This window comes from Falco cherrug, chromosome 2 (genome assembly GCF_023634085.1).
Source record: "Falco cherrug isolate bFalChe1 chromosome 2, bFalChe1.pri, whole genome shotgun sequence".
NCBI lineage: Eukaryota > Metazoa > Chordata > Aves > Falconiformes > Falconidae > Falco > Falco cherrug.
Genome location: NC_073698.1, coordinates 66299266 through 66312410, shown reverse-complemented (window position 1 = coordinate 66312410; position 13145 = coordinate 66299266). Strand labels below are relative to the sequence as shown.

Below are 13145 nucleotides of genomic sequence, written 5' to 3'. Positions count from 1 at the left end.
CTGAGCTCTTGCTCTTCAGGAAAGGTGGCAGCTCTTCATGACCTACCCTCCTTTGAAGTGGCTCACAGAGAGAGCACCGATGATACACAGTTCAGCAGCATCTGAACTAAGTAATTGCTGTTTATGTACACAAACAAATGCAAAAGGACTTGTGTCAACCTCTGCTTTCAAATCAAGCAGGCAAAAAGTTGCAATTCTTTTTCATGATAAAGACTTTTAAAAGAACAGAACATGGACAGGATTTTTCCTGATCTGCTCCAGATTCTCTGAGGGGTTGTCAAAGTAATTTGGTCATTCAGAGAGAACTTAATTTTTCCTTCTTTTTCTCTCTTTCTTTACCCCCTAAAGGAGCATGGGGGGTTGACTCTGCATTACATCACTGGAGCATGATTGTCCCTTCCCTCCATGGCATGAGGATGGGTCAGCCATTGCACGTACATGGCATGCAAGTGTATAGGCACTGCTAGGATGTCACACACACATACATACGTGCTTTTTCCAATTAGCAAACTACAGCTTCTTTCATCAATTAAATCTACAGAATTAGCTTTCTGATCAGTGCTGACTACCACATGCCAACATCAACCCTTGTATCACTTTGAAACCGAAGGATATGAAAAGGTGCGATGCATTTTTACTAGCATCTACAAAGTGTCCTATGTTTTCTTCATAGCTGAACTGAAACTGAATTTTAAAATACACAGATCTGTGACTCCCTGTACCTACGGGTTAAGTAACCATAGCAAGTCCCGTATGGTATGTCTTAACAGATGACAACTGGAGCACAACTGAACAATAGCAGGTTCTAAAATCAAAGATTCTGTTCCCTCCCCAAATGTTCAGCATTTGCTCCCTTTGTTGGCAAAGCTAGTTGGAAGCAGAAATTGCTTTCCTGGAGACGAACTTATTGTTTGAACATAATTATCATCGCTGAAAGGCTTCATATTGTGCTTCCAGATGATTCCAAGTCAAGACCAGATGAAATACATAGAAATCACGGAACACTTACATTCCTTGGTGTTAGGAGGTGCCAGCAAACATGAGTAACAAACCATCCCATATATGTTGCGAGGTCTGTTTTCCAGCATGTAGTAACTGAAATGAAGGGCAAGAATAGGCAAAACAGTGTAAAATAATATGCTACAACTGAGCATGGTTCACCAGCAACCAATTATACTGAGATAAAATCACTTAAAAAAAAAAAAACCTTTTATAAGCAATTTGATGCAAAGATTATTCTTTTTTTTAAAAAAACTGTCTGAATAGAGACAGTGTTTCTTTTCTTCCTTTCCTCCTAAAAGACAATTAATCAACCATCAAGCCTACATGACAAGAAGTAGTACCCTTGCCTAAAACAACATTATTCTCCCCTCTGAGTTCAAGCTGCAGTTTACAGCATGCCCTGAAATAAGATTTTTCAAAATAAGGGAATGCTATTTTTTGAAGCAGTAACCTTTCAGGCAAGACCACCAGTTGTATATGGTTGGCTAATTTTATTCACAAAAACCACAATAATAATTTCCTTAACATTAGAATCAAATCTGATCCAAACCAGAATAAAAAATACAGGAAAACACCACCCTTACAAGGAAAGTCAGATATAGGTTTTACAGGTTTGGGGTTTTTTTGTGGTTGCTGTTCTTGGTTTTGGGTGGGTTTTTTTTCTTCTTTGCTGTATAGTTTGTAAGTTAGTCCTTGATAATGGAATTGCAGCATGAAGGAAAAGTTTTCATGCTTTGAACTTCTGGGCTGCTAATAAAGTTAGCGTTGAAACAAAGTAATTGGTTATGGAAGAACTGGATCCACAGGCAGCCTAATGAGTAAATTACATCAAAATCATACACAGTTGGTGTTATAGATATGTCTTTACAAATCACTTGTAAATCACTACAAATTTTAATGAGGAAATGAATAAATTCATAATCCATTCTATGCAGACAGGTACTTAACATACTAAACACTTTATGCAATGGGGAATCTGTTTTCTGCTCCTATGTACCTGTCAATGCATGTGCAGTTTTTTTTTTTCTGGAAAATTCATGCATTGTTAGCAAGTTACTGCTGAAACTGCCTATCAAAATCAATTGGTCATTAGTGAATGACCCAGCCTACCAGTAAGGCATATAGGTCCAGGAAATGGAGTATGCGGAGTTGCAAGGGGAGACAGGGGCTGGAGGTACCTCAGAGAGCAGATAAACTGAACATGATTCCTCCTTTCTTTCTTAAAAGTTTTAAAAAGATCACCCTAACTCTTCCCTTCAAATGTGTCTTGTGCCTCATCTGCCACTCCACCCTTCTCTCAGGAGCAGAAGTCATCTTTCCTCTCTTATGGGGACCAGTGTAACATTAATTAATGAGTAAGGAGGAAATGACTGCCAAACTACAAAAAAGAAGAGTGGTGGGCCAAAGATACATACAAATCTATAAAAAAAATACAGGATAGTTAGGATCCACAGTCTAACAGCTACAGAGGTTTAGGAAAGACAAACAACCCTTCTGACACTTAAATCAAGCTGGTGGAATATTTCTAGGTTTTCACCGCAATGCAGAGTGGTAGAGGACATGTAAAGAAAACTGAAGAGGATGCTCATGGCAAGCAACTGTTCACCCACATAAGTAGGAAGCTCTGCAGCTGCAAACATCAATGATTCACCTCTGTGAAGTGCTGGCAACAGGTTTGTGTTTCTGGCTACTTTGCAATGCACGAAATATTAAAGGCAATGTTGGAAATGTCTGATCCCTTTATATCACTATCTGTGGAGAAAAAGTGGCCCAGGAATGAAATAGTGAATTTTCATGGTGTTTACTCTTCCACTATGAGACTCATTCTTTCTCTTTCCTTAGCACCTGCCAGGCTCGGATTTTGAACTGTAAAATACAAGAGTAAAGGCTAGACTGAAAAACAGACAAGTGTTTTCCCACTTGACCCCATGGTGGTTTATCTCAGGGCGAATTTCACGGTATCGTGTCAGACTCAAGAGACTTAGGCCCAGGTTTAGGTCTACCCTCCTGCAAGGACCAGGGTACCTGGGACTGGGGACAACGACTGTTCTCAACAGGGGACAGTCTGCAGAGAGGCAACAGGGAGGTGATGAGCACATAGGTGCAGGCATCTGCTGCCTAATCCAGAACTGGAAGTTCTTATTTCATTAGAAATTCACTTTCCATTCAGAAAACAGAGGAAAGAGCTCATTCCTGCTCTTAAAACACCGCAGAGGAGAGAACTGAACCTGGATTTGCTGTAACCATGGACAAACTCATGAAAAGGGGAAGAAAATGACCTCGTTGCAATTCCATCTTGTGAGGAGGCTAGAGACTTGCTCCAAGCTGAAAATAGGTGCTGAGACACCATGAGGGATATGTATCATGTACACTTGGATTGTTATTCCTTCTCTGGGGGTTTCCACTCGTGGCCACTTCTGAAGACAGATGACCAGGCTAGAGGGACCCTTGCTCTGACATGCTGTGGCTGCTCCTAGTTGGTTATGACTTCAGTCCCAAACCAGGAACACCTACCTAATGGATGGAGGGAAATAGTCCGAGTTGCACCTAGATTCCACATTCTTTACCTGTCTTGTTTAACAAGATGGAAGAGCTTCTGGCCAGAATCGGAGGATGAAGTCTGCAGTGTCCCAGGAGGTTAGGGCTAGGTACCTCCAGAGTTCACTGGCAGCTGAACTTCAGTTTTAAGGATCATAGCTTTGGAGCTAAGCCTTTACATTCTTCCCTGGTCACAGCCTTGCATTCTTCTTGTGAGCATGACAAATAGTGTTATTCCTATATTACATGGAAGGGAACCTGTACACAGATCAGCAGTGGATGACCCATGCTCTTGTACCAAAGGTCTCCTTCTTCCCTAAAATTGATCATCAATAATAGTGAAAAAATAGAGGGGAAAATATGTAATTTTCCAGCACCTATTTTAAGGCAAATGATAGACCCTTTTGGTCAGAATACGCCACATGCTCAACTTTTCCTCAGGCTGCTTTACTGAGAGGGTGACAAAGAGCAAAGGGGGGAGGTGCCCCTAAATACAGATCGTGGCACGTGGCTGTTACTTGGGGAAGGTCTGCAGCGCGTTATGGAGGCACAATCCTATGGAAATGGAAACCTTGGCTTTTCCCTCCCACTGCCTCGGGGACTCTTTGAGGTTTACTGACTGGGCAAGGGAGCACTGTGCCAGCTGCCACTCACCCTGCCACCTGGCTGTCCCGGTGCCACTAGGGCCAACAGGGAAGGGTGGCTGCTCAGTCCATGCCACTCGCCAGCTCTCTGCTCTGATGCAGGGGCTTTGCATTCTCTCCGCCATCCCACAGGAGCAACCTCTGGGGTGTCTAAGTCGCACAAGGAGTTAAGGCAGCTTCAGAACTTCTTTTAGCTCATATTTAATTTATCTCAAGAATTTCATCTCTTCAAACTCAGAGGAAGAGGGTGTTTCTCCTTAACTGCTGGCTTTGCCAAACATTCTCAAGACCTGAGAGTCACACACAGAGCAGCACGCAGCCAGACTCCAGCAGGCCAGTTTCTGCTACAGGTTACACCTGTGCAAACACGGTATTTTGAGATTATTCCCCAAGCACCAGCTGTGCAAGCTGATTATTTTCAGCTAGCACCCTGCTCTCACCTAGGTGACCTCATTAGCCCTGACAAAAATTGCAGAACAGCAACTGTAGCCACTATTTAACTTTCTTGCTCTTTATTATGTATGAGGGGACGTCAAGAGGGAGCTCTTTTCAAATCACATCATCAGTCTGTTCAGCTGGCAGCTAGACAAGCCCCTCTTCTTATTTGTAAACTGTGAAAATTTCACACAGGCTCACTGATGTAATAAACCTGGAAGCTTGCAGGGCCTCTTTAAAAGGGTTTCCTGCACTGTAAGTGGTGTGGGTTATACAGTGTCTGCAAACTGCCCAAAGCCAAATGTCAGCAGGCATTACTCTCTAAACCAAAGAGCCACACTGGCAGAACCTGCAAAGGTATGTCAGGTGAGGTGGTGTTTTAGAGTATTTATTCACCCTACCAAAAACTGTTGAGAAAGCAGGTGTATGCTTGGGGTTGCAGACTTTCAAAGGTAATATAATCAAGAATATATTGCTAACATATTCAGTGTAGCAATTGCTTTCTCACCATTGCTATCAGAATTATCCTGAGCATAAGAGACCATTAAAAAGATGGACTTAATAAACAGCATCTATTATAAGCCCCCTCATCCAGCCCTGGAACTTGTTTTGACTCTGAACAACAGCACACACACCCCGGGTTAGCAACTCTTTAGACCCCTTTCTGTTGGCTAGGAAAGACCCTGAGAGACTAAAATGCCTTGGTATATCTCACCTAACAGCTGTGTTAGCTAATGCTGTCAACTACCAACAAATCTGCTAGCTGGTCACACCTGGAGAGAGGATTTTTTATGTTCCTAAACACTGTATCTAAGGCACCTTCATGAAGCTCGTTAGTAGGACGCAGGACTTACAAGGTGGCCCCCTGAAGCGGCAGCTGGAGGCCAAGCTGGACTTCTGAGAGCATCTAAAACAGCAGCACACACCTGCGCTTGGGTATATGAGCTGTTCCCTTTCCACTTCTAGTGAGAGAAATTTCAGCTTTTCTAGTTGTTCCCAACAGTTGTTTCTTCAGTGAGATTTCAGTAAGACTAATGGCATATTCTGATTTACTACATTCACCGATGCTTTTGAAACATTTAAATGTATTATTTTAGCAGAGACTGAAAAGCATAAGTCACCAGTATTGCACCTACAGTCAGCTAGGACGTGAAGAGAGGCTGTCAAGTATTTTGACATTAAAAAAGTATTTTGCAGTGCCTCGGTAGAGCCAAGGTCTGCAATTAAGTCCCTTACCCTGGGAGACAAGGACCACACTCTGCATCATTCTCCTGATCACCAGGTGTCATGACTGTGGCTCGAAAAAAACCCTCGCAGTCTTTGTGCCGCCTGCATATCTGGTAACCTCCTCTGGAAAACTTCTCCGAAGGGCAGGGGATGCAGCCATAGTCCTCATCTTTGGTGCCGTATCCACATGTCTGCAACAATACGAAGTCACTGACAAGCAGGCTTGTGCTGCGTGCTGGCTTCTAGCAAAAGGGAGCGTTCATAGCCTGGCCCGCTGGCTTTGCGGCACAACGTCACACCAAGGGAAAGAAGTGTGGTGTTTTGTCCCTTAGCATCTGTCCCAAAAAGTCCATGGAGGGGTATAAGGATGCAGCACGCTCTGTGCTGGGGAGCGAAAAAGGGAAGCGGAGCACGGTGTTCCCTGAACATGGCCCCCCATAGCTCTTTCTATCATATTCCAGCAAGTAATAGAAGTGAATTTCAGCTGCTGCTCAGACAGAAAGTGAACTGAGAACTGAAGAGCAGAGAAGATGACAGGGGAAATATGGCTGCAGCAGGGATATCGACAATCTTACTTTCATGCTAGGAGAGCCCAGAGGGAACATCACAAAAGGCAATGTTTGGATGAGATTTTGTAACCTCTGAACTCACATGTCCCAGCTGAACATTATGTTTAGATTAAATAAAACTAAACCGAACTGGTTATTATTCAAGCATACTTGTTCTGGACTACCAACTGTGTGAAATTCTTGCAATAGGATGTTTATCCTATTAAAACCAAACAGGATTTCAGTAATTTATTTTTTTAATAAGCAACAATTATCTGCTGTAAATCAAATGGTTACTTAGGAACCATAATTTAAAATGTTGCAGAAGCATCCAAGTTCCTCTAGTGCCAAAATATCTTAGCGGGAGAGCAAAATTAGATTCTCAGTGTGGGGGGCCAGTGAGCATGCCAGAATAACCAATTTATCACACCACGCCGGAATAACAGCATCAGACTTTTAAATAACTATTGAGATGAGAATGGACTGGCAGAGACTGTGTGTGAAACTTTTACCTTATGACTCTTACAATAACACTTTCAGCAGGCTGTTCCTGGGATGTTGTTTACTAGTGTGCATGTACGGTGCCTCGCTCCCACAACACGCTTGCAGGCGTGAGTGCTCCCGCTTAAGCATCTCTGTCCTTCCCCATTTTCTCTCCTATCCATATATTACCACCATGTAACACAGCGTTTGCTTTTTGCATTTGGTGTTCAATATGTGTCCCCCTACCAGCAGAAGAAGCTGAAATTACCATGTAAGGCTCTTCGCCCGGCTCGCACTTGGGGCAGTCATGGCACATGCCCGTGGTCTGGTTGTAGTATTCGTTCTCGCCGCAGTTGGAGTATTCAGCGCTGGCAGAGTACACCAGGGAGACCTGTCATGAGAGAGCACCGAGAGCACTGTCACTTCCATTGCTTTCATCCCCCATGCCTAGCCCCCCTGCCTTGCCCCATTGCTGTGGCTCAGAAGGTGGTGGGACCAGCACTGTAGCATGAAACACCCCTAAAGCTCAGAAACAGAAGTGGTGCCACTATACGGGATGGAGGCAGATACAGTTTTCAGCAATCTGGTCCTTCTAAGAATTTCTCAGAGCATAGACATTCATGCTTGCTGGCAAACCCACTCCCTGAAATACTGAAGTCCGTGATCCCCAGCCTATTAATTCTTACACTCTCCTGCACAACAAATGCCCGAGTTTGCACCCTCACCCCTCCTAGCTCTAATGAGCCTTCATAAATGTGATCGTGGGGGTCAATTATAACAACCTGAGATAATGTGCTGCCTCAGGCCTTAACCATGATAAGGCTGTGCTTCATGTGACACCCAGCCTAATCGGCTCTTCCAGCATCTTCTGCCTCTGCTCCATTCTAGCTTCTTCTCCTTCGTCCTCTTCCTTAGCAGCCTCAGTTTAAGCAGCACATGCCCAGTTTTATTGAATGGAAATCGATCCCTGCATTGGGGTTCAGTCTCTGTGTCATCTGTGGCTGTGCCATGACAATTGGCAGATGTTTGCAAAGACCCAAGCAGAACCCAGTTATCTTTGCACACTGGGGAGACATATACAGAAATATAAATACCTACCACCAGAAAAGGGAACACGTGAGCCCATTTACATTCACCCAGGTGAGACATGCTGTCTTGATATTTTACCTGAAAAGATAGAATAGGTGATTGTTTATGGATGTGAGTAAATATTTGCATGTGTTGCCAAAACAAGAACAGAAAGGCTCATAAGCAGAACAAGGGTTGCATGAGAGCGATGCCCAGAGGTGTAAACAAAGAGGGGGGAGATGTGCACGTGCATTCACACACACATGCGTGCGCTACACACCCTGACTGCACATCTCTTTCCTCTCTTTGAGAAGCCTGGTGGTGTAAGGGAGTCCAGTCTTGCAACGTTTATAAAAATCTGTGGAAGCTGAGGAACCAGGTCTGAGACCCAGCACTTCTTGGCTGGCTGAGAAATCCTCCCACAGAGGAACCAAAAGCTACGTCTTGGCTGCCAAATGACAGAGGGCTGGAGATCAGTAGCCTGGCTTGTGTCCATACCGCTTAGTGCTCAACCCCACTAGGTCAGATTTGTCTAGGAAAGATCTAGATGGAGCAGGCCAAAGCAGAGCTAGGGGATGAACTGATGGCAAGCAGTGTGGGCAATCAGCATGCCCGGGCTGCGCCTTCCTTGACGGCTCCTGCAGATCCACCAAGAAAGCCCAGAGCTGCCTTCTGTAGGGAGCATCGGCTACTTTTTGTTCTTGATAAGCAAACCGCAGATATAAGAGGTTAAACCCAAGGAAGAAGCCAACTTTTTATTTTAAGTGCTATTACAGTGGTTGGGGAAAAGAAAAGCCGCAATCTCTGTTATAAACACATGTGCCAATTTATTTCATTTCTTCAAATGAATAATTTTAAATAAAAGCTAATGTTACATATTCATGTACTGGGTTTCTTTCTAAGAGGAAAAAAGAGACACGAAAAGGAGGCACAAATTGTTTCGTTAGCATGATACAACATATTTAATGGTATTGTTACAGCACATAATATGCCCTAGGGATTTTACAGCTTCAAATTGCAAATGTTTGAGATACAGTTGCAACACTTTGGTCCTAGCAGTTGTAAACTACTCTTCAACTTTTCCAGGCCTCAGTCACTGCAAGGCTTTTAGTCTCCCAGAAAAGTACAATTACTGCTTTGTGCCACATTCAAGCATACAACCTACATGAAAGCAGCACTCTAGTATTTGAGATAGCTGCTAACATTTACATTTTTAAACATTAAGTTGATTAAGCAAAGATTATATCACTCCAGCATTAAGCTATGAACTTGCTTTATATGTTCCTTCCAGCAATTGGGCTAGCTGAGACAGGTAACTGGGTGGGTGGGTGGACAACCTGAATTATGAATATATTCGTTTCTGCAGGAAATTGCACTTTGAAACCTAGAAACAAAAGAGAATTCGAGATAAATTGTCCTAAATCTGGAGGTAAGAGACAGAAAATAGTCATGCAGTTGTATAAACTGTCAAACATGTAAGTTGGACGAAGGCTTTGGCTATGACAGTGCAGTTGCTTGGAAAAGTTCCAAGGCTATAGTCTTAACACACGTCTGTTAAACTGAACCCCAATTATAAAAGAGCTCGTTAGACTTTAAATATGAATATTATTAAGGTTGCGTCCCCACTCATACTGCAAAATGATCATACTTATTGTAAACTGGGTCTGAGGTTGCTCAGCACCAAAAATTTCACTCGTAAAGCTTGAATCTGTAACTTTACAGTAAGAATATGTCTCACAGTACAAACATGCTTCAGTTGATTTCAAGCCACCCAGATGTTTGCTGTTTGAGGTACTTGTATGCAATCATAGCCAGATTTGAAAAATGGAAATGAAGAAGTGTAGCCCATTAATGTATAATACAGTCTTCTCCATCCATTTGGCATTTATTTACATAAAATGTTGGAAGTGTCAAGCTGTACATACATACATAAAATATTTTTTTTTCCTCAATATAAATATGCATGTGGGGGTATGTTTTGTATGTAAACATACATTTTTTTCCCTGCATTCCATCATTATACACAGCAATATGTCAAGCATATGGGAAATGCTTTTTTTTAACTGGAAAAGCCAGTTCAAAGTGCTGAATATGGCCAGATTAGAACTCCAGGGGAGATTTTTTTCCCCAAATTGGAATACCAAAAAGTTCAATTTAATTGTTCATTCCCCTATTCAAGCACACTGCCATAAACTGGCAGTGTAATTTTCCGTTGGTTTCCCTCCTTCGCCTCCTTTGGAGTTAAAATCCAAAATGCTTTTACAAAACTTTAATTTTGTAACATAGGAGTGAGGGAAGGTGGATGCAGGAGGTTTCTGGCAGTAGGGCCATAGGTAACTCATCAGCTGGAGTGATACCTGAAGGTATCTACCAAGATATGCCAGGCTGCTCTTGGGCTTGCTGTCAATTTTCAGGTATATTAATTTATACCTGCACTGTATTATCTGTCACACATTAACCCCATCCACACAACAAGGCATCTTCTAGTGCTAAGATCACTTTTGTCTCTAGCTGACATCTGTAAAGACATGCAAAGCTCAGACAATCAGCCAACCTCTGCCAAGAAGCAGGAAAAAGAAGTGGCCAGTTATTAAGGCCCCTAATCATTAAAAGCAATTAGTTCTCAATAAATTATCAGATGCTGCACCTTTCCCTCATATTCTGCCATGCTTTGACTAAAGCAAATGACTCTCTCCTGTGGGACAACATGCAACGGCGAGCAGGAAGGAGCTGGAGGTCTATTTTTGCTGGAACCGCGCAATTGCTCCTAAGCAATTTGGGATCTCCAGCAGCTCGTCTGCCAAGCCCTCCACAGACCCTGATTCATGTTTTTGTTTAGGCCATGTGGGTGTCTCTGGAGAGGAGGTGTGAAACATAGACCTGTCTCTTTGTGGATCAGGTGTGCAACATGCAGCAAGCCTCGTCATGACCAGAGGGGATTGCTAATTACAGCCATATTTGCCTTTTGGGGCATATTTGTTAATATCTCTTAAGAATATACACATAAGCTGACAGGAAAAGGAAGACTATTTTCCCAGTGGCAATCACAGCAAGAAATGCTAGAGACTCCTTGTCTCAGCATCTCTCCAGCAGAATGCAAGGCACAAATTTGGCCAGGGGGCATAAGAAAAGAGATACTTGGGACCCTATTACTCAAATATTTCTCCTCCCAGACAAAAGGCTCTTCTATATGTTATTTGGGATTTATTACCAAGAACTGGTAGATACAAATAAATAAATAAATCACCAGGCAGAAAATGCTTAGCTCATGCTGTCCAAAAGAGAAAAAGCACCCTTCATGGCAGTCAGCCTTTGAAAGTGATAACTTACTTAGATGATAAGGTAGCACTGCTATGGTATTTACAGGATCTGTGAGTAAATGGAGTAAATATAGGAAATATAGGAAACTAAATATAGGAAAAGTGCAAACAATGAGGTTACCACAGCTGGTGGTCTAAGCTAAAGCTCACAGCTTTTGATGGATGACCTTTGCTGCTATTTTAATTCTGTGGCTTCAGTAACTGACACAGTGCAAAAGGTAATTTCCTACCATAAATCTTCTGTTTTTTAAAAATGTGGTTGAAAAAAGGAGGAAAACAAACCTATGGATTGAAGTACAGAAATACATCTTTCTTAATGCTACAGAGAGGTGGGTTGGTTTTTGTGGGTTTTTTTTTTTTTTGATGTCTCTGCATTTCTTGCATCACTAATGAAGCTAAATATCACATAATTCAAGGACACAAAACTTGACTTTGTGAGAGGGAAAGGTGCAACTGCTGTCTTGGACAACACCACCTTGATACTTCTATATGCATTTGTCTTCTGGGTTTTCTAAGAAGCAGTTTGGTTGACAGGGACTGTGGTTATGAATATAATTCCTGAGAGGCTGGCCAACTGGTATCAAACACGAATCCACACCCAAGATCTCCACTACTAACAACAGCAGAACGCGGGACAAATGCTTTCGTATAAACAAATGTGGGCAGCTTGTATGTACTTCACAGGTGCCACCAGAAAACCCAGTGCTTGCCTGGAGTTCCCAGGGTTTATGAGAAGAACCTGGCGAACGTCCTTTACCACAGATGCATGGGCTCAGCAGACAATCTCTGTATGCTCCTGATGCTGCTAAATCTTCCTTAACTGAGATAAACACATAATCCTCACTGCAGGGCCTCACAGGTTTCAGAATTCAGCAGTAGAGTTCAGTCTGGCTCTGGTCTTGTGAAAAAAGATGCGGTCTGAGTTTTTCTTTCAGGAGAAAATAGGGTTCTCTGAGCCCATCACTGAATGACAATGATGGCAGAACAAGCTCGGGGAGAGAATAAACTTGGAGAAATATGAGCAAATGGAAACAAGGAGATGATGAAGAAAACTATTTTGTAGCCTTGGTTACCATTTTTATTGTTGTGAAAAAATATTGCACAGAACAATATTACATTTGTAGGGCAACGTGAACTACACTGTTCCCCGTATCTGTGTTTTATTGCTTTGACCTTGCAAATACCTTAAGAATTACCTCAGAGAGAGATGTAAAAAGCACTAAAATGATACAACTCCATTCTTCCTTCTACCTGAAACATCAAAAGGAAGTGACAGCAGCTCAAGCTATGCATAAAACTTTAATTGCCCCTGTGATCTGGCAACTCTGTCAGAAAAAGAATTCATTGCTTGGGCACAGAAACAAGATATTTTCAAGTGAGATCTGCATTGACAAGAGGGGACATAAAAGGTTCTTTAATTTGTTAATGGGGACACTGGGTGCTGAGGACGTGGGAGCAATCAAGCCTAGTGAAGAGCTATCTACCTATTACAGATTTGTTTATCTGGAAACTACATCTGGATAGGTGTATCCGAATCTGCTTTCTCACCTTATATAAAGACATGTGTTGGCTCTCATGTGGATGGGCCAGCAGTTTTCTGAAAAGGTTTTCAGGGAAAAAAAAAAAAAGAGACTATGATGCAGGAATAAAGCAAAAGCAAGAAAGAAGGAAAGGCTCTTTTCAACACACTTTGCATGGCTGGCCTGTGTTTCTGCAGAAACGGGAGCACTAATGAGGTGTCGTGGCTGAGGGGATCTTGAGGTCTCCCTGCCTGGCCCCAGCGCACCCACAGCCAGCTGGTGCTGAGCCAGCTGCCCCCTGATTCCCTTGCTACTGGTATGGCCCCAGTTCAGCCTCCCTCTAGGCTGATGTTGGTCTTA

At 42.8% G+C, this 13145-nt stretch overlaps 1 protein-coding gene across 2 annotated transcripts in view; it reads right to left on the bottom strand.

Moving 5' to 3' along the window:
- EDAR (ectodysplasin A receptor) overlaps positions 1-13145 on the bottom strand; it is a 73321-nt gene that overhangs the window by 18677 nt on the left and 41499 nt on the right. For both annotated transcript variants that reach the window (XM_005438822.3, XM_005438823.3), the window contains exons 2-5: positions 7976-8044; positions 7146-7268; positions 5856-6037; positions 1010-1095 (exon numbers count right to left, since the gene is read on the bottom strand). In XM_005438822.3, coding sequence (XP_005438879.1) covers positions 1010-1095; positions 5856-6037; positions 7146-7268; positions 7976-8026 — 442 coding nt within the window. In that variant the 5' untranslated portion in view covers positions 8027-8044. The remainder of the gene's footprint in view (positions 1-1009; positions 1096-5855; positions 6038-7145; positions 7269-7975; positions 8045-13145) is intronic.